The sequence below is a fragment of the Parasteatoda tepidariorum genome, chromosome 7 (genome assembly GCF_043381705.1).
Source record: "Parasteatoda tepidariorum isolate YZ-2023 chromosome 7, CAS_Ptep_4.0, whole genome shotgun sequence".
Taxonomy (NCBI): Eukaryota; Metazoa; Arthropoda; class Arachnida; order Araneae; family Theridiidae; genus Parasteatoda; species Parasteatoda tepidariorum.
In genome coordinates, this window is record NC_092210.1 from 21,919,260 (window position 1) to 21,946,587 (window position 27,328).

At 30.0% G+C, this 27,328-nt stretch overlaps 1 protein-coding gene across 14 annotated transcripts in view; it reads left to right on the plus strand.

Moving 5' to 3' along the window:
* LOC107451910 (diacylglycerol lipase-beta) overlaps positions 1-27,328 on the plus strand; it is a 72,637-nt gene that overhangs the window by 4,624 nt on the left and 40,685 nt on the right. For 4 of the 14 annotated variants that reach the window (XM_071183160.1, XM_071183155.1, XM_071183168.1 and 1 more), the window contains exon 2: positions 20,991-21,140. In XM_071183160.1, coding sequence (XP_071039261.1) covers positions 21,046-21,140 — 95 coding nt within the window. In that variant the 5' untranslated portion in view covers positions 20,991-21,045. Of the gene's footprint in view, positions 1-3,694; positions 3,907-16,828; positions 17,061-20,574; positions 20,912-20,990; positions 21,141-27,328 lie in introns of those variants that run through there. The other 10 variants (XM_071183156.1, XM_071183161.1, XM_071183167.1 and 7 more) reach the window with 7 other exon arrangements.

A 27,328-nucleotide genomic window follows, 5' to 3' on the forward strand; every position in this document is an offset into this window, starting at 1 on the left:
CAGGGTCGTTTAGGTATTGTGGATGTCTGAAGTCCTGTGAATTCTAGCAGAATAATAACGCAAATACTGACACCTAGAGGAAAGTGTTCACAGCTATGACGATATGTGTTAGTGAACTTTCCATACAAATAAATGTAATTGGTTTATTCTTACGTAAATGATCATGAGGAAGTAAGATTTAATTTTCAGATGCACAATGAAAATGCTCAATTCAAGCGATAATTTAATTGACACATTGTCAGGTATAATTAGCTTACTATTAGTTTCCGAAGCTGATCGAAAATATTATTTTAAAGAAGTGTTTTACTTCTTTTTATTTTGGCGAAATAATTGTTTATTTTATTTAGCTTTAGAAAACTAATACCAGTGTTACCTTGTTGGCAATTCATTATGAGCATCAAATTAAAAACGTGCTTATTTATATACATCACTTATTTACGCCAAACAAATTAATGCAGTTTAAGCGAATCTTGATGAGGAAATAAAAAATGTAGCTAACGAAATAAAAAATAACATTTGCGATCTTTGATGATTGGTCGATGCGTTTCAAGTGCTCAAAAATGGGCTCTCATTTTCAAGACTTGCCAGACGTGAATGAGAAGAAACAAAAGTGATTTGAAAAATAAAAACGTGAAGTTGCCAATAAAATTGGTAAAATAAAGATGAAAAATAAGACTAGAAAAATTACAGTAGCTTAGAAAGAAAAAAGATGAAAAAGTGGCAGAGGGGAGTAAATCAAGGTAAAATTCATTTCCACGCTCTATGAAGAGGTGGCGAATAACTAATGTTGTTAACAAGAGAATCAATTTTCATATGAATGTCGTTAACAAGAGAATCAGTATTCATATGAATGTCGTTAACACGGGAATCAGCATTCATGAATGTCGTTAACAAGAGAGTCAGTATTCACATAAATGTAGTTAATAAGAAAATCAGCAATCATATGAATTCAGATTCCTCTGTTAACGACATCATTTCCTCACTACTTCTCCATAGTGCGTGGAAATGCATTTTACCGTAATTTATTTTTCTCGGCCTCAGTGGTTTTTCTTGTTCTGTTTTTCATATTTTTCTCTCTCGGATACTGTGGTTTTTCTAGTTTTATTTCTCACCTTTACTTTTCCATTTTCGTTGAAAACTTTACGTTTTTATTTTTCCAAATCACTTATGTTTCTTTTAATTTCCGTCGGGCAAGTTTTGAAAATGAGAGCCTTTTTTTAGCGCTTGAAACATGGCCACTGTTATTTCTAATTTATATATTTTTGAAGTAAATGAAGTGTTTTTTAATCGAGTAATCTTACCACTTCTGTGCTACCACTATTCGTACCGCTTCTTCTTCTGATTATTTACTTAATCTTTGAAGATGTTTAAGTGTGAATGGGCAGATTTTGCATAGCGTTAATTGCGATTTGTAGAGAAATTTTCGAGCATGCACCGTGAAGCTCAGATAGCATTATCCTTAGAATCGGCAGACACGTGTTTAGATACCTGATATTTAAGTCAACGTTTCAGTGTATGAATGACATTTAAGAATATTAATGATCGTAGGAATTCTTGAAATTTTTAGAAGGAGTAAATTCTTGTTTATTTTTTATTGTTATCATTATTTTTTTAATGTAGAATATATTTTTCGTTATATTCCACAGAAGATACTTTTACTAATTAAGCCAGACTATTGGAATAGAATTCTATAATAATATGCTAGTCGTTACTTTTACTGATATTTTAAAAATTAGGTGGCGAAATAAAAGAAGTGCTCATTTTTGTAAACAATTTGTATTCTTTTAATAAATAATAATAATAAATTTAAAAATAAAATCAAGTTAAACGAAAGAAACAATGAAAAATGAAAAAATACGATAACCGAAACTGATGTCTTCATGGGTTACCAGCTTTACTGCCTTATGTATTCTATATTTTGTATTGTATTCTCTTCCTGGACTTTGGCAAAACTTTTGGGATACAGAAAGAGCAATTTAAACATTTGTCGTGTTCTCTCGATAGAACAGATTTTGCATTTATGGCTTCCGGAGCTGGTACCCCCTGAAGATGTCAGCTTCAGTTGTCGTATTTTTTCATAATTTCCATTTTTTCATTGTTTCTTTTGTTTAAATTGCTTTTGAATTTTCAGCTGCATGGCGTGTCTTTCCACTGGAACTATTGTTTTTAATTATTTTGAATTCTTTTCTTAATATCAAGTTAGACGAGTTTCTTTTATTCACAATAATTTTGGATTAATGAGCAAAATCATTCTCAAAATGCTTTGGAATTCATTTATTATATTATTTTTTTAATATCTTCCCTCGGGCGTTGAAAAGCCGATCCAAATAAGATTTGTAGGATCAAAATAGGATCCTAAATAAAGCATTAACGAATTCCCTTCTTAGTGAACTTTTTTAAGGGAACTAATATGTGTTTGTGTTACATTGCCAGGAAAACCGCGAAAAAACCCTCTCTCTAAGCTCGATGGCAAGGAAGACTCTAGTCCATGATCTGACAACCATCGTCTGTGGGACTCGAATTCTCGATCCTCTCATTGGAGGCGAGCGCTCTATCCTGAATTTTATCAGGGCCTGCAAAGTTTCGATCTTGTAGAGATGTAACACAGAACTACAATTTTTCTTTTTTTTCTTTTGTGTTTGGTACTAGAAATTTTGAATCTGATTTGGATGATATTAGGGGATTAAAAAATAACTGTTATTAAAAAGAGGGGGCAATTCATACGAGTAAAAGAATTGAGAATTACTATTTATGGCTCTCTACCTCGAAAATAGGGCATTGTGTCAATGAGAACTTATGATCAGAATTTTTTGAACTACAACATATTAAATGCTTAAATAATTTGACACAGAATTAATTTCCATAAGATTTTTGCGGGGACCTTTATTTCTCATCTCGGATTTGATGAAATTTCTGATTTTCTTGATAAAATTTTTTTAGATAAAGCTTGCATTTCGAATAATTAATGTTTCCAAAACCTTGGCAAAAGAAACAAATTTTTTTAATACCTATTATTATTAAAAAAAAAACTATATAGAAGAATTTAGTATGATTTACGCTTGATATTTCGGATACCTTGGTGTTGTGAGATGTTTAATAGAGAATTCTAATGTTTTTATTTTTTTAACCTCACTTTTGGACTAGAGTTTTGTTGTCCAAGAGGACAAAACACTCCAGATGTTTAATACGAGATGCGAGGTCGTAAGTACAAAAAACACTCTAGATATTTAATACGAGAAAAAAATAGTTTTATTAAACGAAAGAATACTGCTTAAACTAAAGAATATAAAATTATCTCCGTTAAAATCGAATAAAGTTAGGAAAAAAAGAAGGAAAAAAAGAGAAGAAAACGAAAAGATATACACTTATTGAAAAAAAAATTCTCATTAGATTTTAACTTTTGAATAAAACATTTAATTATTTAACTAACAATTATTTAAATTGATTAATTTCTTATTTACTTATATATTTAATTAACAATAGATACATTGAATTTTTCTTAGAAATAATAGATTGTCTTGAAAATTTGATAAAATGTCAAAAGTTCCTCTCCAAAAGATTTTGTAATTGCCATAACTGTTCAATATGTCCTTATAGTTCGTTCATTTAAATATGACATAAATTCATGTATTTATTACCAATTTATTGCCGATTGCTTCATGTATAAGAATAACGAGCAATGCTTTTAATTGATGTAGTTTTCCTACCTCAGGGAGAATGACAGAATATTCGCCTTTAATTGTTCGAGATTATGAATGGTTATTATTATCGTTTTCCGCGTATAATTCATTCTTCGAAAATCACGCTACTTATCAAGATGCTCTTGTGTAAGCAGTGCTTAACTCCCTGAGGTTTTGCTTTTTTTATATCCTCGTTTGCGAAGCGTCATCAGTAGTTTTATTTCACGTAAGTTGCTTTTTTTTATGTTCTGAAGTACCGATTCCTCAAACAAAGTGACTGATTTATTTTTCTGCTTATGAATAGGTTGTAGTATTTTCTCGACGATTGTTCCATTTTTTTACCTTTTAATGTTAATTTTGTTTAAAATTTTATTTCGCGTAGTGATGTTAAATTATTACTTGCAAGCAACATTAGACACAAATATATTTTTTAATAAAAATTCACGGACGTTAAGAGTTTTTGTTACTTTCAATTTTATAGTGTTTGACAAGTTCTTGGCTCAGGTAAAATCAGCAGCACGTGTTAATTTTTGAACTTAGAGAACAAGAAATTCCAAATGGCGATTCAATATTGCAAACAAGTCTTTGAAAGATTGTTTTGTTTAAGCTTGAGACAAATTTGATTATTTTTACGAATATTTCGAGGTAAATTAAATGGTTAATTTAGCTGTGAGAGCAAAGATTCTTAGAGGATGGGATATGTAATAAAATGGCTGATTATGTAACGATGGTTAGTCATTAAATAAAAGTTGTCAAAATTGTGATTAAAAATAATGATTAGTATTTTTATCTTAATATCTATCGAAGTCTGTCGAACCACTAGTTAGGATAATGGGATGAAAAACTTCAAAACCTGTTTGGTTGTCTGATGACATTTGGAAGAATTTCTAATACTCACCTTTATCCTTTTGACGATAATGAGACACCGGTGCTCCTTTTATATATTTTTTTTTCTAGCGTACTATTTACAAGTGAAAATACATTTTGGTATTTTTTAATTATAAAAAACAGCCTATTAGTTAATTAAAAAAATTGCTAGATTATCCGAATTACATTTGTGCTAAAATCTAAAAAAAAAAAAAAAAAAAAAAAAAAAAAAAAAAAAAAANCTGAACAATTTTTTTCCATTCATATTTAAAAATTTATTAATAATTGATTTTGTAAATCAAAGAAATTACAATGATGAATTAGATGTTTCTCTTAGATCTAAATATACTCAAATAAGTGAAAAATTGATAATATTATAGTTTGGCAGTGGGCAGTGTTTGGAAGATTTTACCTTTAACGGAGAAAAGACACCGGTATTTCATATTTTAACCTAAACTAATACAAAATAAGGAAAAAAGTTTGAAAAATATGTTTAAAAATTCCGCGTCAAAGGGTTAATTTTCAATAATTCTTTCTTCACACAAATTGTTTTCGATGTTTTCAGTTCCTCCTTTCATCAATAGTGGTTTTTAGACTTCGATAGCACTAATAGTTTTTCCTCGCTCTCAATTAAGATAACCGAAGTCAAGAAATCGTTTAGAAATTTATTTTAATTTAATTTTTTATTATCTAGTAAAATACTTAACATTTACTAAATATAAAAAATTAAGACATAAATTATATGTTTTTTTGTACCATTTATCTTTTTCAGTGATCATGACAAATTAAGTTCACTTAGAAACCGATCACAACCATATATCGCTGTTTTTCGAAGCTTTTCAGTCAAGGAAAATAAAATAAAAATCGTAGTTTAAGCCCCTTATACTTGATGCAATGCGATGATTTTAAACTATATATATAATCTTACCGCGAAGAATTATCTGGGCTTTAGAACAGACAAATAACTTTAATATTTTAGAAGATATTAAACTTTTAAAAAAAAAAAAAATCGCAAATTTGGCGACATTTTCCCACCTAGATGAAAATTTTCAAAATCGCTTCCTTATTCTCTGTTCTTGCAAATTTTTATGAACCCAAGTAATGCAGCATTGGAGTAAGTCTTTAAATATTAAAGAATTGGACCACAAAAGCTTTTCCTTTTCACAAAACTGTGGCTTTTCACCATATTAATGTTTTGCGTCATTTTCAAAATAAGCGTAGACAGCGCTGGCTTTAGATAGGCTTAACTTGATCTAACAGTAAAAGTTGGAAACTCACAGCAGTTATAAAAATTTTCATATTATCCACAAAAAAGCATCATTTCATGTAAAGACGGAACCTTCGAAAAACAGCCTAAAGACTAACTAGACTAGACAACTAAAAATATAGAAACATTCTTTAGGATATATATGTATATATCCTAAAGAAACTCAAACTATATAGGCACAGGTGGTTAATTTCTAAGGATTCATATCAAATGGCTATGTAATACGTGATTTAAAGGTTTGTATGGTTAGCTGCTGAGCGAATTAAAATAATGCCAGAATTCTGGACATTATTATAAAAATAATATTTTGTGCGTTGAAATCTAAAAGGCTTTGAAAAAGGTTTAAGGGACAAAAATGATTAGTTTGTGCTAAATACGTAAAAGTGGAATAAAAAGAATGCAATTAGCGACCGCAGGCATTCTGGCGTAAATTGTGATTACGGGATATGATAGTCACCATGAAAGTTGCGTGCTTACAGCGTTCATATTTTTGGATCAGGCCCTGACCACACATCTTGTTATACTTTGAGAAAAAAGAAAGGTGTTAGAGTAATTTATTCTGTTCCTTCGTCTCAACACAAATGAGAAATTCTTTATTTATTGGAGGGCACCGTGCGTTCTGTAGGCGCAATTAAGGCATTGCTCATACCGCTAGTGGAGAGCTCGTGAGTTCGATCCAGGCAGCCAAATAAACAGCCTGCGTGGACACGCAGCAAGGTGCACATAAATTTAAAGTGATTGAAAGTCCTTTCGTTGTGGTGTAGAAGAGTGAGGTTAAATCCCAAAATTGTTTTGGCCTATTAGCTCTCTCTAAATGTTGATTCTCACCCATCACCTTCCCCTAAATATTGACTGTTTTCTATTTCTTTTCTCTTTGCTTAAAAAACCATGAGTTGTTACTAATAAGCATAGGTAATACTGAATTTCTTAGTTTTTTTTCTTCTTTATTTTTCAAAAAGAACAGATATTTGAAGAATTTAAATAGGAGTACATATTTATTTCTTTTTAATTGGAATCTCTGAAAATTGAAAACGTTGATAATCAAATTTGAAAACTCTATTGTTCATCTTTACATTGACTGTAAGTGCTTTCAATTAAAGCCTTGTGCTTTCAATTTAAGCATGAATGTTTTCAGAGGTCCGCTTTGCAAATGTTCAAACTATTTCTTAATGACAGGATCCGGAAGACAGATCCCTGTTCAACCCGAAGTATGACGAGAAAGCTCTTCAACTATAATTTTTTTTATTTACTTAGTTTTTTTTTATCTCGTGATTCTTTGTCTGAACTATGGTTTCGTATACGTTTTCAATTTCGATTTTGGTATACGTTTTCAATTTCGACATTCGCTAGACAAACTTCCTGCAAACACAAAATCACAACTAAAAAACTATCTGCACCCAATTAATTAACTTTCGTAACATGTTTCAACCATTTCGTCGTCACCTCTATTTGGCGAAATTTGTTTGAAAATCACGGATTTTTTAAAGAATGATTTAACTTTTATGAAAACTTTTATTCGAGTGATATTGATTCCTATCATAGGAATGACTTTGATAAAAAAACCGAAAAAGCTGAACATAGAAATCCAAAAATTTTATGAGCAAAAACACTTTTTAAATAATTAGAAAAATGCAAAACAACAAAAAAGAAAAAAGTGCCTGTAGGAAACATTTATCTATAGAATGTTATCAACATTTTTCTAAAAATATCAATGTGAGATTTATTTAAAATTTGTGAGTAATATGCATATTAATGTGTCAGTTTTAGATCACGCGAATACGAATCTCGATATTTAATTTTAAAATCGCATGATTACGAATCTCGATGTTTGATTTCGAAATCGCATGAATACGAATCTCGATGTTGGTTTTAAAATCGCGTAGAATACAAATTCAATATTTGACTTTCGCGTGAATACAAATTCCGTTGCATAATTTTAAAGTCACTTGAACACAAACACTGGCTTTTTTAAGCGATATATGCTAAAATATCGTGAAAATAACAAACACGATGTGCGATTTTAAATCAGGTGAATGTAATTTTAAATCGTGTTTGCATAGGTAGGATAAAGCACTGAAACGAATAAGCGAATAATTTCTCTTTCTCGGAAATTTGTAAATGATGAACTTTCATCTAAAAAGCGGATTTAAAAAAAAAATTTGAATTGAAAAAAAGAAAAACGCAGAAGATTCTCAACCAGTATGCCTGAAAGTCAAATGCAGAAAAGTCGCGGGATGAGTGCGGCTGCACGCAGCAGAGAAAGAAATTCTCATATTCTCTGCCAGAGAGATCTGAGCGTTAAGATAAGATAATTTTGATAGTTTTTTTTCTTCTTTTTTTTTGTAAAACTAAAAAAAAAATACCGCCATTGTGGCGAATTTTCCGCGAACGGTGTTCGTATATTACTGTCATTAGCTTTTTATTGTTGTTCTTTTCTATTTTCGTTCGAATATCCCATTGAGGGGAGAAATTACCAATTTAGGGGAAATCACCCCTGGGAACTACTGGGTTAAATTCTGGTGGCATTTTTACCATGGCTATTAAAAAAAGAGCACTGGACAACGGAGTCAGATGCTTGGCCATTGTTGGGTTATGAGTGATGTGTTGAGGGCATTGTTTACCAGCAAAAGTTGTTGTGGCTAATCCTCCAACTGTCTTGACGAGGTCAGACAAGATCCATTAGACCGTTAACACTCAAAAAATCAAGAATCAGAAGGGGGAAATCGTGTAAGCCTTCCTTGGAAAGATCCAAGCAGGGGCAGGATGTTTTCTGCAGAAGCTTGCCGAGCTTGAAATTTAGAGCAGACTGCCATTTGCCCTTAAAGAACGAAAAAATCCTCCACTTTCCAATCTTGAAAATACCGTTTGTCAGGTTCTGTCACAGTTGAGAAAAACCGAAGAGCCCGTCACTTTGGCAACAAACCAGTGGTGACAGGGCCATCTACTCCTTTAAAATTTCAGATTTAACCTTAGATTGATGCTCTGAGTAGGTAAGCGCCTAAGAGTGACTACAACTCAAAGTATCCTGATAATTTTCAATGGGGTTCAGACCTGTAGAGCGTGCTGGTGTGAGGCGGTGAATACCCTCGTAACTATTCATAGCTCCATTTCGAAGCACTTAAGTACGGTCAGTATATTGAAGTGCAAAAAGTCAAATTTAAACTATAGCTGGCTCGATACCTGGCATGAACGGCTTGCTGAGTACTGGATTGGTAATACTGGCTCGACGAGGTTCACGAGATGTATTTCGGTTAACTTCAGAGTTAAGCAACGTTTTAAAGTTTAATTTAATGTTTACGTATTTTAGGAAACATTATTTAGGATAAACTAACCAGTGAAGGAACATTTAATCTTCGCTTGCCTTTTAAAAAATCATAATAATTTCAAAATTCGTAATTTTAGCTAAATGACAGGGTCAACATATTTGTTACTAATTGCAAATGATGTAAAAAAAATTGCAGAGAACTTACATAATATTGTTTTACAGTTTTGAAGGTTCAAATAACAAGGAGTAAGAAGACCAAGTGAAGGAACAGCTCTTACCAGTGAATGAACACCCAGTAAAGGAACACTTAATTTTGGTTATTTTTTAATGCTCTTTATGAATTTGTAAGCCATAGAAATATTTAAAAACAAGCCTATTCTTGAAATTATAACATATAAATAAATACTTGGAAAATGTTAACTTTTTTTTTTTAAATCATGAATTGAAGATTAAAGTGTCAACATATTAACACACTGTTCATTCACTGGGAAATCTATGCCCAGTAAAGGAACATGCCTGTTCCCTGGTTAGAAGTTGTTTTTCGTATTTTTAGCATACTTTTGATGCGGAACATCAACAAAGGTACAAGAAAATTCAAGTTTATCTTTTATTTTCATTAACTTAGAAAAAAACACAGTAAAGAAACATTTGTTCCTTCACTGGTTTTTCATCCTTTGGTGATCCAGTGAATTAACACCCCCTAATCTCAGTACTTTATTATGCTATGATGCTTAAAAAATAAAACGTAGCTTCAATAACTACATTTTGAATTCTCTTTTTCACTGTGAGAAAAATAAAACTATTACATGCAATTAATTCCACTTCAAACATATAAATACAAACACTCACCTTATAATTTTTTCAAAGAAACAAGGTGTTGCAGAGATAATAACAAATTCAAAAATTTTTCCAGAGAAGTCTATTTGACCAGGTAATCCAAAACATTGCTAGATGACTTCCTATTGTTTGGCAGTAAGCTATTGTTACCAATCAATCTAAAGAAAAACTTTCAAATTCTTATTTTTAATCAATATATATAAAATGTTCCTTCACTGGGTAGTGTTCCTTCACTGGTTGGTTTACCCTATTAAGTAAACAGTTATCCAAAACAGTTGATGTAAGACTCTATATGTGTTAGTGTTTAATAAAAAATTATACAAAACCCTATTAATAAGTTAATTTCATTATAAATTTATGCCAACCCCAATGTTTTAAATACATGTCAGTTTCCATTTGAACAGTTCACACAAAACTTTATTATATGTGTTAGCTTATACTTGGAGATTTATGTAAAATTCCCACAACCATTAATAATGTCCTTACTTTTTTTCCCTTGTGCAATGTATTCGTTCTCTTAATTTACATAATTCCTAAATGCAAGAGTTTCTAAGTATTTCCTTGTTTTACTAGACAAGATGAAAAGTTGACAGCTTCATATTGTCTTCGAATTAATGTATTTACCTGGAATGAAACAAGTTTAAATAATTATTTTTAGTTTTCATGATACACTAATATTTATCTTTAACAAATTGATATTATAAAGGCATAGTTTCAAGATTTTTTTTAATAATATTATTATCACTAAATGAGTGTGGTATATTTTTTCCTTGATCTAAACGTGCAAAGAATTGGCGAATTAAATAATTTTTTTTAATTGAGATGCTGTTAGATTCAATATACTGAACCATACATTTTTGGAGAGTTACATCATAGGTTAAACGTGTTACAACAAGGCCAGAGATTACAAAACGTGAGGTTAACATATCTCACGTGTTCAAACTTCAAGGAAGAATTGAGTAACTTGACAACAGAATTGAGTAACTTGAGTTACTTGAGAAAGAAAAAGTATTCTTTGAGTTAAGTTGAGTTTGAGGTAGAACTATGGGATATCTCCATTTTTTGTAGGAATTTTTTTTTCTTATTGAGTAGTAAAATTTCCCTGTTATTTTTTAACTGTTGGGCTGGGTCTAAATAAAAAGACTCACTGCAATCCTTTTTTGTCTATCCGCTTAACAATAAAAAAATATTTTTTTTTGCAAAAATCAAAACTTCTTTACGCACATGAGTCTCTTTGAATGGAACTCATATGATCAAAATTTTCACAGTTTTTAACCAGTTTAATCAGGGCCAAAATAATAACAATTATAATTTTTTGTTATGTTTTTATGTGTGTTCATAGATAAAACATCCGAGCCTCTTTAAATAAAACTACAATACACTCTAAGAAATTTCCCTACTAGATTATACTCAGTTACCGGTTTAAGATGTTAGTCACTGACTGTAAAAATGAATTTAAGATCGTAAATAAATATATCATGACTATAAAAATACTGGTCTGCCCGTAAATTTTGTTCTCGTTTAATATCTGCCGACTCACGTTAATCAATTTTATGCTTGTAAAAGGTATGTTCTATTCGATCTTTGACGTTGGTTGAGATTCAGACGAAATATTTTCCGGATTACGGAGAGCTGTGAAACGAAGCGAAATAGTGTAGTGCTGCGATTTGTCGAGAAATGAGAGAGTTGCATGTTTATCAATATATAAATATTCGAGAGAGATGCTCCTTGGCGTGGGTTGGATTCAAACCCTTAACCTTTGTGTAAGTAGTGTGATGTTGTAACCACCATGGGTGCACTCGCCCGAATTCAGTTACGGAACACTTTATATAACAACCGTGTAAATTAACAGTCAACTCTACTAATTTTACATTACAATTACGGTTCAGGACTTTTTCACTCAATGAAAGGAGCTGTCTGTACAAATTAATGCTCAACTCAACTAATTATGCTGAAGTTCGTTACAATTACAGGGTCTGAACTTTTTTGCTCAATGAAAGGAGGTGTCTGTACAAATTACCTCCCAAATCAACTAATGTTGCTGAAGATCGTTACAGTTACAGGTTCTGGACTTTCTTACTCGATGAAAGGAGCTGTCTGTAAAAATTAACGCCCAACTCAGCTAATTTTGCTGAAGATCGTTACAACTACGGGTTCTGGGCTTTTTCCTCAAAAATGGGTGATGACCGAAATTAGCAGTCAATTCTCCGAATTTCAATGGAGATTTCTTAAAATGTAAATAATTAAAATCGTTTTTCACATTATCAATTAGAAGTCTCTTATAGTTCACTAAGTACATTCAAAGTCCAGAATCTCCCAAGCCCAAGAATCACTATCAAAGCTTTTATTTATGTGTAACAAAAGCGAAAATAGAAGCCTTACAAAATGTTTTTTCTTGTAAGAAGCTTTTCTTTTCGTTATTGATTACCTTATTCCCCCCTTAATATTTCAAATATATTTGTATTGAAGAAGTACGATGCAAGGCATATAAATAGGAAAATGAATAAATAGTATAAACTATTTTTACTCAATATGAAATTTGGTAGTTTTTTAAACATATCTCATCGTGACCTTATTATTTAGAGTGCTTCATGTTAGAGCCAATCGACCTTAGTAAAATGATTAAGTAAATAAAAACTGAGATTTAAAAAAAAAATTGTTTTTTCTTTTAAAGCTGCCGTTTTATTAAATTGAAAAATAATAATAAAAAGAATTTGGCTTGCCAACTGTGATAGTAATATCAAAACATTAATACTGAAATATATCGATTGAATTCAAGTATCGTGATAAATCGCGATATTTCTCAATTGACATAATTTTAGATGGGTTAATAAGTTTATATAATTATCATTATTGATAACGCTTGAAATATTGTCGTATTCGATATTTTATAGCTTCGATTAAACGTGTGAATAATTAATAATTTCTCCAACATTAATTGTATTGTGGTCGATAATTGTTGCGGCATTATCGCTGTCGTTAACTATCACATACTCATTGCTTATCGTAAGATAATGTTCAGCTTGTAATGTAAGATAAAGTAATGTAATGTAAGATAATGTAATTGCTTATGTAAGGTATGTAAGATAATGTTCATATCATATCGTGAAAATAAATTTTGGATTATCGTTATTGTGGTATTAAAAAAAAAAAACGATATTTTACGATATATAGACAAATTGCTATGTTATATTCGTCACTATCATATTCACAAATCCTTCATTTTTTACCACAAGGAAATTGGACACAGAATATGCTCAAATTCAGGTTATAGTGAAGCTAAAAATTGATTTCAATTAATGAATTTATTTTATACGAATAAAAAACTATGTAACCACAAAACTATAAAACGAATAACCGCAAAAACACATTGTAAAAGACTATTAACGGTGACCTTGGTCTAACTATTATGTAGTTTTTCTTGTAGGAAAGATGAGCAAGGTAAAGGCTTAGGTGAAAATTGCAAATTGCTAGTATTTCCCGTTCATTTGCAATTTTTTTTTTAAATATTGAACTTAAGAGGTCAGAATGTTTTGCAATAGAATAATATGCTTGCATTGTTGCAGTATTTCTTCATGATCGCACTCTTTTTAAAACTCANATTAGATAAAATTCTGTATTTTAATTTTTATTTCCTCTTTGAATTGGCTATATTAATACAATATTTGAAAGCACTCCTTTTGGCGAATATAATCTAGTGAGCTGTTGACGAGATTATAGTTTTTGCTCATTTCGTTTTCGAATTTTTAATTTAATTTTTTTCTTAAATTTTTAATATTTCTTAATCTTTCTTTTCTAAGAACAGGGCCAGCGCTAAGCATTCGCCACCTCACCAAATGCAATAAAATCGTAAATTCGGTGGAGAAAAAAAATTCTGCTCTGACGAAAGTATTAACGAATGATTTTTTCTACCGAAAAGAATGTATTCCCCTCGATCCTGATAAAAAAAAAAAAACGAACAAATGGAATTTTTTTGAAAAAATTCTGCATTTTATATCTACATTATCGATTAGAGTAATTTCCGTTAGATATGCCGCGTAAACAATTAGAATTATTTTAAGTTCAGATAATCTAATCTTAGAAACAAGAGCGATTGTGTAATCATGAGACTAACTACCGTAAAATACAGATTACCACGTTCGTTGCTGTATCACGCGATATTGCGTGGCGAAATTCTTTCCTGCAATTAGTGTTAATAAAACAGATTAAGCAGTAGCAAGATGCATATTATCATCCAATTAGTTCTCCGGATGTTTTCTGTGGCAAATAAAATAACGTGACAATAACATGTTGTCGCTTCAGGTTTATCCTTATGTTACTGCTCTATTCTAATAAGCTATCAAAAATTAACCCCAACGTATTTCTTCTCCTCAAAGACAATAAAACAACTAGATTTTTAATCTTCTCTCCCATTCATTCCATTCCATCCCTTCTGCAAAATGGCTCTCGATTTGAATTTGAATATTTCAATTAATAGTAAACTCCTACAGTTGAACCTCTATTTAACGAAGTTGCTAAATCACGATAATAAGTTACTTATATGGAAAATTCGTTAAATAGAAAATAACCTTTTGAAATACTTAAACAACACAAAACAGGTTTTAAATTCATAAACACTGGATATAATTAAAATAGCATTCGATACACCATTATCTTGTAAACTAGTATCTACTATTTATTCTGTGAATCTTAACCATAAAAGAAATCTGCATGGAAATCAGGAATAGAGCAAAACATTATCCAGTGTTACACTATCATGCTACATACATTTTTAACTAAAAAAGCTAACTTTATGTATAAAATTATAGCTGCATTTATTATAAGAGTAATTTTAAACATACACTACCACACGTGATCTTAAGTTTAATTGCTGCTGATGAAATCCGTTAGTTTTTTGTTTAAAATGCAAAGAAAAGAAAAAAAAGAAAGAGATTTCACTGCTTTCTCTAAAAGTTAATTGGCTTTGAAAATAAATTCAAAGTCATTTCCCCCATAAAATGCATCAACAAGTTTGAAATGTTCTGAAATATTTTGGGAAATAGGGAAAGTGGCTCTCAAAGAAAAGTTCGTTAAATAGAAAATTCACTTCACTATTTGGAAGCTATTTAACGAAGAAATTTCCTAAATGTTCTTGGTTCTGTGAAAATAACCGCAAGATAGAGAAATTCGCAAAATGTTCGTTAAATAGAAGTCCGACTGTATTTTGATTTGAAGTTTTCTACGGGAAAAAATCAATCATAATATTGAGCAGCGATGGCTCAGGGGATAGAGCGTTCGCCTTCCAATGAGGCGAACCGGGTTCGAATCCCAGTCAATATGAATTCTGCATCCGGCTTGCACCGACTACAGTGCTGACGTGAAATATCCTCAGTGGTAGACGGATCATGGGTTAGAGTCCACTTGCCGTCAGGCTAAACGTGGGAGGTTCTCGTGGTCTTCCTCTCCATGTAACGCAAATGCGGGTTAGCTCCATCAAAAAGTCCTCCACGAAGGCAAAATTTCTCCCAATACTCGATCCAGGAGTTCCCTTGGATTGGGTTCAATATTACAAGGCTATGCAGTTCAACATTAGCAGTCGTAAACCCATAAAATTGGGTCGGTTGTTCAACGACGGTTATAAAATAAAACAAAATCTTAATAATTTTGATATTTGGTTAATTTATTAACTAATAATTTGAAGTCCTTAGCACGGTCCCTGATTATCATACATTAAATATCATTTGGCAATATTTTCACAGGGTGTTAATCTTATGAAAAGTTAAAAATATTTACAAAAATGATGAAAATGTCATTATTTTTTTTTAAAGAAAACTTATTTCATCTTATTATTACATCATAATATTTGTAAGAGAGATCACTTGTTTAAAAAAGTTTTATTTTTCATCTTATTATCATATCATAATATTTTTAAAAGAGATCACTTGTTTAAAAAAATTATTTTTCATCTTATTATCGTATGATAATACGATAAGTGTAAATTATTGGTATTAGAAAATTTTTAATGCTCATATTTAAAGAGTTCTTTCCCGTAAATTTCAAACTAACCCTTAAACATTAATTAATTTTAAAATTTTATTTGATTGATTAAAAATGTGTCATTAATTCATAATGTTTAATTATAATTCAGGGTCAAGTTTGTGCAGCGATGTTTTTTTCCTGCGGTTTTTCTGATGCTTTATTTTCCGTTGCTTTTTACTCCCGGTTTTAAATCACCCCCCTCCCAAATACTAAAAAATTTTGTCCTAAGTAGTTAAAAATACTCCCAAAATATAATTTAAAATTTTAAAACTACAAGTGTGTATAAAATATTCAAAAGAAAAATTTCTCCCCCCAAGTATATGACCCCTCCTCCCCTGTGGGCACCCCTGACCTCACATAAGGACGAAAAGTAGTTGACGACAACTTCAACAGATATATATTAAATATCTAATCAAAATAGAAAAGAATAAAACTACAGTTAAGTAAGAAATTACTAAAAAGAATTACAGGTAAAAACCCTAATAACTTTATTAATTTGACGTTTGTGGCAGACAAAGATTTCGTATTTATCTATTTTAACTAAGGATCTTTTCATACGAATTTTTTTGACCAATAAGAATGCCACGACAACGGTATGAAAGACGATTTTAAATTATCTTTATTCTTAATTAATGGCCTTTTTTTTTAATTTTTAAGAGAAATTCAATTTTTTCAACTGAAATAAAAAACAGGGGAAAAAAAGAGATAAAAAGAAAAAAATGAAGGGAAAAAAAACATTTCCTACAGTTAATCTCACTTTTTTTTTCCGTTCTTAAATAGAAATTAAGAAGGAAACGACGTATGAAACTGACGAAACGAGTTTGTTCGGAACAACCTTATAACAAGGAAAGAAATGTTAAAAGCCCCCAAGACATACCATTTCTCGATCGAGTTATTCTAACGCGAGAATGACAGGCGATAGCAATTCGAATTGTTTTGCTCGGTCGCGCGCCTCTGATTAGAGGTACAAAAAACAAAAGTACCCTCACTGAAGGTAACACGTGATAATGGAAACAGTGTATGGAATCGTGCCGATGTGATTTTACCTTTAGGTTAAAGTGATCGATAATCCAACCAACTGATCGTACTGATAGCTTTTATTTCCTAGCTAGTAAATATATTTCTGGTAAGTACTTAAACATATTATTTATTCGATTATTTCCAAGTATTAAGAATGTTTGCTTTATATTTTTGTAACATTTTTCTAAAGAGAAATATATATTGGATTTTATTTTAAATAATACATTTTTAGAAATTTTCGAGCACATTGAGTCAAATTAAAGTACAATTTATTTGTAATTTTTGCAGCATATATAGGGTTAAGTTAGACTACCTTATTAAGCTAATTAAATTATCATGAGCCTAATTGCATGATATTATGGGTTAAATTTCTTGAAAACATGGTTTATTTTATTACATTTATTAATGCTGCAGCAAATTTAATTTAAGTTAAAGAGATGGATAATTCATCAACTGATAGTCTTTATTTTCAAACGAATAAATATTTTTCTGTTCAGTATCATGCAAATAATATTTTATCGATTATTTGAAATGTTTGATTTACAATTTCGTAAAATTTTTCTGAAGGAGAAGTATATAATTGAAATTAGAATACATAATTGAGTTTAGAAGAGAAGAGAATTATGCTAATTAAACCATCTTAAACTTGATTACATGATAGCATGGGGGAAATTCATTGGCAACATGGTTTGTTTTAAAACCTTTATTAAAGCTGCAGCAAGTAATATTTAAATTAAAGAGACTGATAATTCAACTAAACTAATATTCTTAATTTTTGAACTAATAAATATTTTTCTGGTAAGCCTTAAAAATAGTATTTGATCGATTATATTTGAATTTTAAAAATGTTTTCATTCAATATTGTGAGCGTTTTTTAAAACGAAATATATAATTGAAATAAATTTTAAATACCACATTGTTTTTGATTCCTTTGAACCAAAATATCGTGTAAATTTGTTGCAACATTAATATTGCGCCAAGTTGAACCCTTTTATTATGCTAATTGAAACAACTTTAACTCCGTTTTTGATACCACGATTGAAATTCATCGAAAACACAGTTTATTTTAAAACCTTTAAACGTTTTAAGTGACAGCAAGTTATAACTATATATATTTTATTTCATAACCGATTAATATTTTTTTTGTCAAGTAATACTATTTAAAATACTATTAGTAAATACTATTTAATCGATTAATTCCAAATTCGAATTGAATATTAAGTACTGCACTATAGAGATTCAGGACTCCTTGATTCAAAATATCGTGCGAATTCGTTGCAATTTTAATTCGGTACTAAGTTGTGTAAGTTAATCATGCTAATCAAATCATATTAAATTTGATTACATGATATCATGGTAAAAATTTATTTGCAACCTAATGGTTAAATTTATACTCTAAAAATGTTTCAAGAAAGTTTTAATGAATCATGTTTTGTTTAATACATTGTATAAGGATAAATGAGTATTTTAAGAATTTTTATTTTTTTAAGAGTTATTTTTGGAAAGAAAAGGATTATTTGAGAAACGTTTTAACGTTTTTTTTAAAGATTCGTTAAAATTATATTAATTTATTAAAAATTATTTTATAATGATACGCTTTTTAAAATTAGTCATAGTAAAAAGGCACACCAAAAAGTTTAAACACGCAATTAACTAACAAGCTCACCTCAGATTTGCTAAATTTGTTTTGCACAGCATTTCTAAAAACATATTAGATAATGTATATTTAATCTTTCATTTTTATTTAGATCATTATGACACTTAATGTATTTTTTTTGTAATAAATAAAATATGAAGTTTTTTAATGTATAGCCAATTGGATTTTGCGATAACCGATGATGGGATAACATTTATTTTGCATTATTCATTGTGAGCCTTAAAATTACACTAACACAATTTTTTTCCTATTGAAAAAAAATATTAAATAGTGTATTGGATAATTTATTTCCCAAATTATATATTAATTCCATTTTTCAGTTTTTGATGAGAAAAACAAGGATACAATGAAATGGATTTTTTTTAAAAAAGGAAATGTATGAGTAACCAATCTTCTTTCGTTACTGCATTTTTAATTTATGGAGAATTTTTTGTGTCGTAATAAAGTATATTTATCTCGATCATCGTTATCTAGGTTCTTAAACCTTTTAAAAACAAGTTCGTTTTTAAACTCGCCTGACAGTCATTACAACTTTCTTTTCCTCAATTATCCAACATTACATGGAGATTCTTGTTCGATAACTCGAGTACCAAGCAAATGTATGCATAGTGAAATCGAGATGCGTTTTAGAAGCGACATCGCCTCTCTTTATTGGTTTCTAATTTTTTTAAAAAAGTATTTTGCACAATCATTGTTATTTGATTTGTTTTGATTATAATTAAAAGCAAAGTAAATGTCAAAGCAATTCACATGATTCACGAATATAATTATTCATGGGCATGCAACTAGGGTGCAAGATTTTTATTAAACATATTTTTCTTAGTGTTTTCATTATTTTGTATTAGTTTAGAGCAGTGATTCCCAAAGTGGTCTATATCAATCTCCAGAGGTCGACGACAACTTGCAAGGGGTCCATGTCAAGTGGAAAAAAAATTTGGGGTCCATGAAAGGAAAATGGGGGTCAACGATAGTGGATCTCATATAAGCAGGTAGTGACTTTAATTTTGGCATTTCATTAATGGAATAACCATCATCTGAGAGAGAAAGAAAGATAAAAGCATAACAACAAAAACCACAGTGACAGAGAGGGGTAAATCAGGGTAAAATGCATTTCCACGCACTATGGAGAGGTGGTAAGAACATTTTTGAGGCAACATTGTTTCTCACTTTTATTTCGAATAACTTTTGCTTCTTTTCCTTCGCGTCTGACAAGTTTTGAAATTGGGCGCATCTTTTTGAACTCTTAAAACATGTCCAATTAGTAGTTTTTTGAAGCGAATGATGTTTTTTATCTAGTAGCAAAATAGTACATACTCGGTGTTCCAAAATCACCGACCGAAAATGAAGTCGAAAAAATACATATATCAAGAGTCACCAATTAATATTTCGAAGACGAAAAACAAAACCAAAACCAAAAATCAAACAAAAGTGATTTCAAAAATCACGGAAAGCAAGATAAAAATGCATTAAAACCAGTTAAATAGGAGGATGAAACTTAAATGTGTTTCAAACAGTTATATTGCACTTACTCTCAGATAGATACCTCCGGAAATCAAACAGTTTTAAAGCTTTTAATCACACCTACTTCGTTAATGATTCGTTCGGTTTTATTAACTGTTTTTTTCTCCCTCGCTTAAGGATTAGTTTGAGGCGATCTTAACAACATAGATCTCATAAAATAAAATCTATGTCTCAAATTCGAGTATTTTTTTTCTACTCTTTCGAATTAATAAAAAAAGTGTTATCCGCAAAACATTTCATCAACATTTTGAAAGCCTTGTTTTGTTATTATCGACAACAATTTGAAGGATATTAAAGATCTGCTTCGCCTCAAACGACAGTACCCTGGGATTTCTAAAGAGATTGTAGTCTTAACGTAAACAAATACTTAATAAGTCAAGAGATAAATTTTTATCAATATTTTCATTCACTCTGAGGTAATGAGATAAGGCACGATAAGGTCGCAATCTAGTTTTCGGTGGCTTAAAAGCAGGATATCGATTCTTTTCTTGCATGTTTTCATTCGTTTCCCAAAATGTACAAAAGCAAAATAAACAGCCAAGAATTTAAATTTATGATGCAATTGGCATTTGTATACTTACGATGATCTCAAAGCGCAGGGCATTTAACGATGAAGATACTTATTGAATCCAAGGCTAATGAATCACCAATTTTTTTTTTAGTAAAATTTTTAGTGATGAATTATGACAGATCCCGTTGAAAATGTTTCCTGATAACTTCGATAAATACGATGTCTCGTGAGTGTTTCTCACTTAAATGGATTGTTTAAAACCGGACATGTAATTTAATTTTTTTTTTTTTTTTGCAATGTAATTTGCAATGGAGTTAAAACTGAAAAAATATCGTTTTTGTTTTTAGAGTATAAAGAAGCATTCGAAAATGGTATGATACTCGGTCATAATCTGTAATCAAGATGGCAGGAATGCGCCTTTTTGGAAGGCGTTGCACCCTGGCGACGGATGATTTTTTCTTTATAGGGATTATACAATTTATTCTTTATCTTCCATGGTAAGTTGTTTTTAAATTCATTTTATATGTCCTTTAATAGTCTTGTTTAATTAAAAAAAAATCAAAATACGGTGTGGTGTTCGATTCTCAAGCGACATTTTTAACACGAGTGGCAATTCTAAATGCTTGTTTGTTCTGGTAGTTATGGGCTTCGCATCTATTTAAAGACGTCGTTCATTAACATGTAAGGCAATTCTAAAATATTTATTTGCATAAGAGTTGTAACTCAAAGATAATTCAATTCATTAGCATGCGATGCAATTCTGAAATATCTAGCTTTATTAACACAGCAATTTAGAAGCATTTATTCGGATAAAAGTGGACGCGTGGTAATTGTAAAACTTTTCAATTCACATAAACAGAGCTGCCTAACATAAAAATGTTATGCAATCTAAAATCTTGTTTGGATGATAATGGATTTGTGGAAATGATAAAGCTTTGTAAAACATTTACATGCCAGGCGATTCTAGAATATTCCAATTCACTAACACGTTAAGCAATTTTGAATTATAGTTGCATATAATAGTGACTGTTTGTAAATCGTAAAATATTTAAATTTATTAACATTGGATACAATTTTAAAAAACTTCTATTCATTCCCATATTAAGCAATTTTAAATAATTTGTTCTGGGGTGTGAAAATTGTGGAAATTTTTAATTCATTAACATGGGATGCAATTCGAAAATGCTTCAACTTTATTGGCATATTTAATAATTCTATATAATATGTTCAGGAAATCATAAACCTGTAGTGATTGTAAAATATTTCAATTCATTAAAGGGTAAGGCAATTCGAAACCATCTGTTGTGATGATGGTGTATAACAGCCTTTAGGGTTGCAAACTGGTTTAGGAACTAAGCTAATTTTAGCAAGCGCTTTATAAAAAAATAACTATTTATTACCTTCAATACAAATATAAAAGTGCAAAGTAATAACATGTTTTTCGAAGAGAAAATTAGAAATGGCTCGCAAATTCATCATTTAGTTTAATGAATGGTTTCTCTTTCACCACTTTACTTTTTAAAATTGTTTGGAGAATTTTTTATTTTAAATTTGTAACCCGTGTAAACTGCCAATCCAATTCCGAGTTTACGACTATTAAAGTTCAACTCCGTAGCCTTGCAATTTTGAACTCAACAAAAAGGACAAGGGAACTCCTGGATCAAACGGGAACAAACTAGCTTTCGTGGAGGACAATTGAACTATCCCGCATTCGCGTTACATGAAGAGGAAAACCACGGACGCTTCCCGCGATCAGCCCGACGACGAGGGGATTCTAAGATGATCCGTTTACCACTGAAGGTATTTTACGTCAGGTATGGGCTCCTTACGAACTAGGAGCAGAGTTCGTATCAATCAGATGCCGCTGGGATTCGAACCTATATCAATTCATTGGGCGACGAACGCTCTATCCCCTGAGTCCCAGCAGCCTCAAATGAATTGTTTTTCATAATTTTCTGTACTATAAATCTATTACTATGTTCAAAAATTGATTAGAATTCTGGAAATTTAAGGCTATGCCCATTTCATATGTTTTCATTTTTTTATCAGAATAAGTATAGTTTAGCTAACATGAGATGTGATCTCATTTAGATTGGGTGTAATCAGTGTAATTGAGGGCTCATTTCATGATTACAAATCAGTACAGTGCATAAAAAAAAACAGGCTAAACACCCTCAATAATTTTTGATCTAATGATCAGACTTTCAAGTGCTAAAACTCAATCTTAATGTACTGAGAGAGTGACCTCAAATATGATAATTAATTAGCCCTGACGATATTTTATGTTGTGAAATCAGACATAAAAACGTACTTTCTCTGAATAAACGTATCTTTTTTCGACAGATTTGGATTTATGACCCCCAAAATAAAACAAATTTCAAAATTTGAACGAAATTTGTCGTTTTGCTAAAGAAAAATCAAATTTTAAATTTCTAACTTTTTAAAAATTCAATTTCTCGGGAACCATTTGACCGATTTCGTTTAAGTTTTGTATTTTGCCATATAAAAGTAAATTTTTTAACATAATGTAAAAATTTTTCGTATAACATTAAATAAAATAATAAATAATCATTAAAAATTCTTTAATGCACGGAATTAATCTTCAAATGATAAAATTTTCAATTGTGTGCAAAATTTTTTCAATTAGCTGAAAAATTTCTCGAGACAAGGTGAAATACGCAAAAAGTAAAATTAATAGTAATTGTTCCAAACTTTGGACCGCTCCCCTGACCAAACTATTGATCCTCTATATTTTGAGGATCACGAATCCAAATCCGACAAAAAAAAAAGTATGTTCATTCAGAAGCAAACTTTTGTGCCTGATTTCGTAACTTAAAATATCTCCTTTAATAACTAGATCCATCTCTCAAACTATTAAGAGTGAGTCCTAGTTCTTGAAAGCCAGATCATTAGATCAAAAGTTATTCAGAGTGTTTCCCTCATTTTTTTGTGCACTGTACTCACTTTCTGCTTCGAGGTTTTTGACCCCTAGCGTAAGAAGTTACTGGTTTAAATGCTGTCAGATTTTAAAGGGCATTACCAAATTTTTGCCGAAATGTTTCGTAAAATAAAGAGTTCTTGCGAAATAAGTTGTGTATCGCAACGCAGAAAAATTTGAATTTTATCATTTGCGTTACCTTATCCATTACATTTAGTGAGATTTTACGAGTAATCAGCATTTCATTTCTTCAGCCTACTACATTCAGAAAAATTTTTACAATACAGTGCATCGTTTATTTTGCCTATAACATTTAAGAAGTTTTATGATGCGTTAGTGCAGGAATGGGTAAACTTTTTTGGTCGAGGGCAAAAAATCGAAGAAAAAAAAAGTTTGGTGGGCAAAGTGAAAATTTCTATAATAGGAAAACGATATACAAGTTTTAATTTAAATATCTAATGAGATGAATGAAATTGTGATTTCATTTTTAAAAGTTCCTTACATTGAGGTTCCAAGTGAGATGTGCTTATTTTAAGGAATGAGGCTAAATGGTTGTCTGTTAGTCTACTTCTGAAATGATTTTTCTAAGGTTCATAGTTGAAAAGACTTGTTCACAGATCTAAGATGAAGACAAAATAGCACTGATTTTCTGGGCATGAAATATTAAATTTGGAAAACTAGCTTTTGGTAGCGATTTGTAAATTTCAAACTTTGGCATATTTAGAAACAACTCCTTCAGATGGCGCTAATCTAAGGCTATTCTATAAAGAACTTTTGCTGTCAGCATTTTACCAATTGAAGCTGTCTGTGCCAGCTATTTCCATCAATTTATGTTTTGTTGAACAAAAATAGAGAAAGTAAAAAGGTCATTAGAACTTTGTTGAAAAGGAAAAAACAAAAATAGCTTTAAACAAAGTAGACAAGAAAATGGATGCATATTGTTTCTATTCGCCCCAGATCGGCAAGTTAAAATTCATTCCGCGGACCGAATAAAACCTTCCGGCAGAGCCGTATTTTGCCCATCCCTGCGTTAGTGTATCATTTATTGCGTCTATTAATTCTAAGGTGGTTTTACAATGAAATAGTGTATTATTTAATGTGCCAATTAGATTAAATGAAGTTTTACGATGAGTTAATAATTAGTGTGTCATTTGTTGTGCTTATTAAATTAAATAACGCATTTCGATAAGTTAGTGTATATTTGTGCCTAATACATTTTAAGGTGTTCTGTGATAAGTTAGGGCATCTTTTGTTGTACTCGTAACAATTTACGATGACTTAGAGCATCAATTGCTGTGCTTGTTAGTTTAAGTTTTACGATGCGTTGTATCATTAATTGTACCTATTACATTTCATGATGTTTATGACTAGTTAGCAATTCATTCTTTGTACCTATTACATTAAGTGAAGTTTTGCGACAAGATGTGTTAATGAATCGAATCTTTTTTTATTCTATCAGATTTAGAATTATATGTACTTTCTTCCTTCAGAATAATGAGCATCTCTTTTGACAAATAGTATATCTTGATTTAATAATTGATAACTTATTTGTACGTTTGTTTCGGGTTTGTTTTTTCTTATCAGCTTAGCAGGTCATCAAGATGAGAATATTTGATTTGAAGTGTTTGCATTTTTTTCAACGATGTTTAATCGTCATTCTGTCTTATGTGCAGGGTGTCGAAAGATAAATGAAAAAAAGTTGAATTATTACTTTTTATTTAAATACGCTCTGTTATAATCGTTGAATATTTATTGAAATTATATGAAAGTTAATTATTAAGCTAACGGAAACAAGCTTATTAATGCTTGGAACAGTATCAATATTTTTGGAACAGTATCTCAAGTTTTATAATAATACATTTTTTGCATATTTTATCGAATAAAATAAATATACGTTATTGTTTTTATTTATTAAAGCTTCCATTTTATCTAATATTGTTTTAAAATTTTTATTTGGTTTACGTTGTTGCTTATAGCTTTCAGATTTTCTATTCAGCTAACCAATAGAAATTTACTTTAATTCTTTTAATAATACTTATTATTTAATCTAAAAACTAAAACTGAACTCGGGAAATAAAACAAAAATCTTTAAACAGAGCAGGTTATTTAAAAAAAAAATATTTTCACCGTTTCTATTGATAATATTTTTTAATAGTGAAATTCTTTTTTGAATGATTTTTGTTCATTTAACTAAGACTGAAATTAAGAAATAATAGAGAATTTTTGAACACCAAAAATTTTCTTCGAACCAGAATTTTTTTAAAAAGTGAATACCACCTCTAATTACAGAATATTATTTTAGGATTTCAATTGCCCAGGATCCATGATATTGAATTAATTTAGATACTCCAGAAAACTTTTTAGAGATATTGTCAGAATGTGTTCCAAAGATTAATAATTAATAATGAAACTTTTTTTGAACTATAATTTTTTATTGATAATAAAAAAAAATTGAAATTGGCTTAAAATATAATTTAATTTTCATATTAAACTAATAAAAATAATTGTTAATAAGCATATATTTTAATTAATGAAATATATTTTTGAGTATTTATTTCATTTAATTTAAACTGAAGTAAAAAAATAAAACAGAAATTTTTTTAATATCTTTTAAAATTCTCTCACATTAAGAATATAATTCGAAAATAATATCGCCACCATGAATAATAAATTTCTATTTATGAATTTCAAAAAATATCTATATGTATTTTTTTCATTAACTTAAAAATGATATAAAAAAACATCAGAGTATTTATGAACATGGTTAAAACATTTTCACAATTGGATTTTTTTATATTAATACCAACACTACTACTAATACATAATTAAATATTTATTTTATTTCAAATGAAATTGCATGTATTAATGAAAAAGGTGACTTCTTTTTACAAAATATGCGATCTAATTTTATCAATGCCTTCATTTTGTACTAAATTTTTACACAGCTGATTTTGTTACACTAGTTTTAGCTAAAATATACATTTAGATAACGTATTTGATAGTTTTTATGAAACTGTTTTTTAAAAACTAATTTAACTAAGTAATAAAAAAAAGAATTATTTTTATGAAAAAGTTTAAAAAATGAAAAATCCCAATGGATGGAAAAAATTATTTTAACTTAGATCGTAAATGAAAATTCGTATATGTCTTTTTGCGTCAGTTAAACTTGTAATTCAATTTTACGGACTAATTCTGAATACTATTTACGATAGTTGAAGCATGGTTAATCATCCGTTAAATTTTTGTGTGTTAAAAGGGAAAGTGCTGTCGGTCAATGATCCTAGCTGGCATGAACAGATGAAGGTATTGCTATAACTATTTACTGAATAATTATTAGCCATAAGTTTATTTGACTGAACGATTACCATGTAAAATATCAGTATATATGCTTCCAGCTGAGTGTTCTATTTTTTTTTTTTTTTTGATGTTTCATCTTGACGGAGGTCACGTGTTTATACAGATTTTAATACTGTATAAGTGGAGTTTACGCCACAATGGCGACAATTGCCGTCAAATGTTCTCGCTAAAATCAACTGCATGGGTGACAAATTTTTCGCCTTTAAATATGTTTGGAGTTTACAAAATCGTAAAGAAATTTTTTTTTTTTTTGCATTGACTTCCATGCATTTAAAAAAATGGAATTTAAAGGCGTGGTATTCACATGGAATAACGGAAAGTGTCTGGTACAAAATTTTATTAATTTAAATGTTGAAATTTCAAACTTACATGTGCTGTGCTTTGCATTCA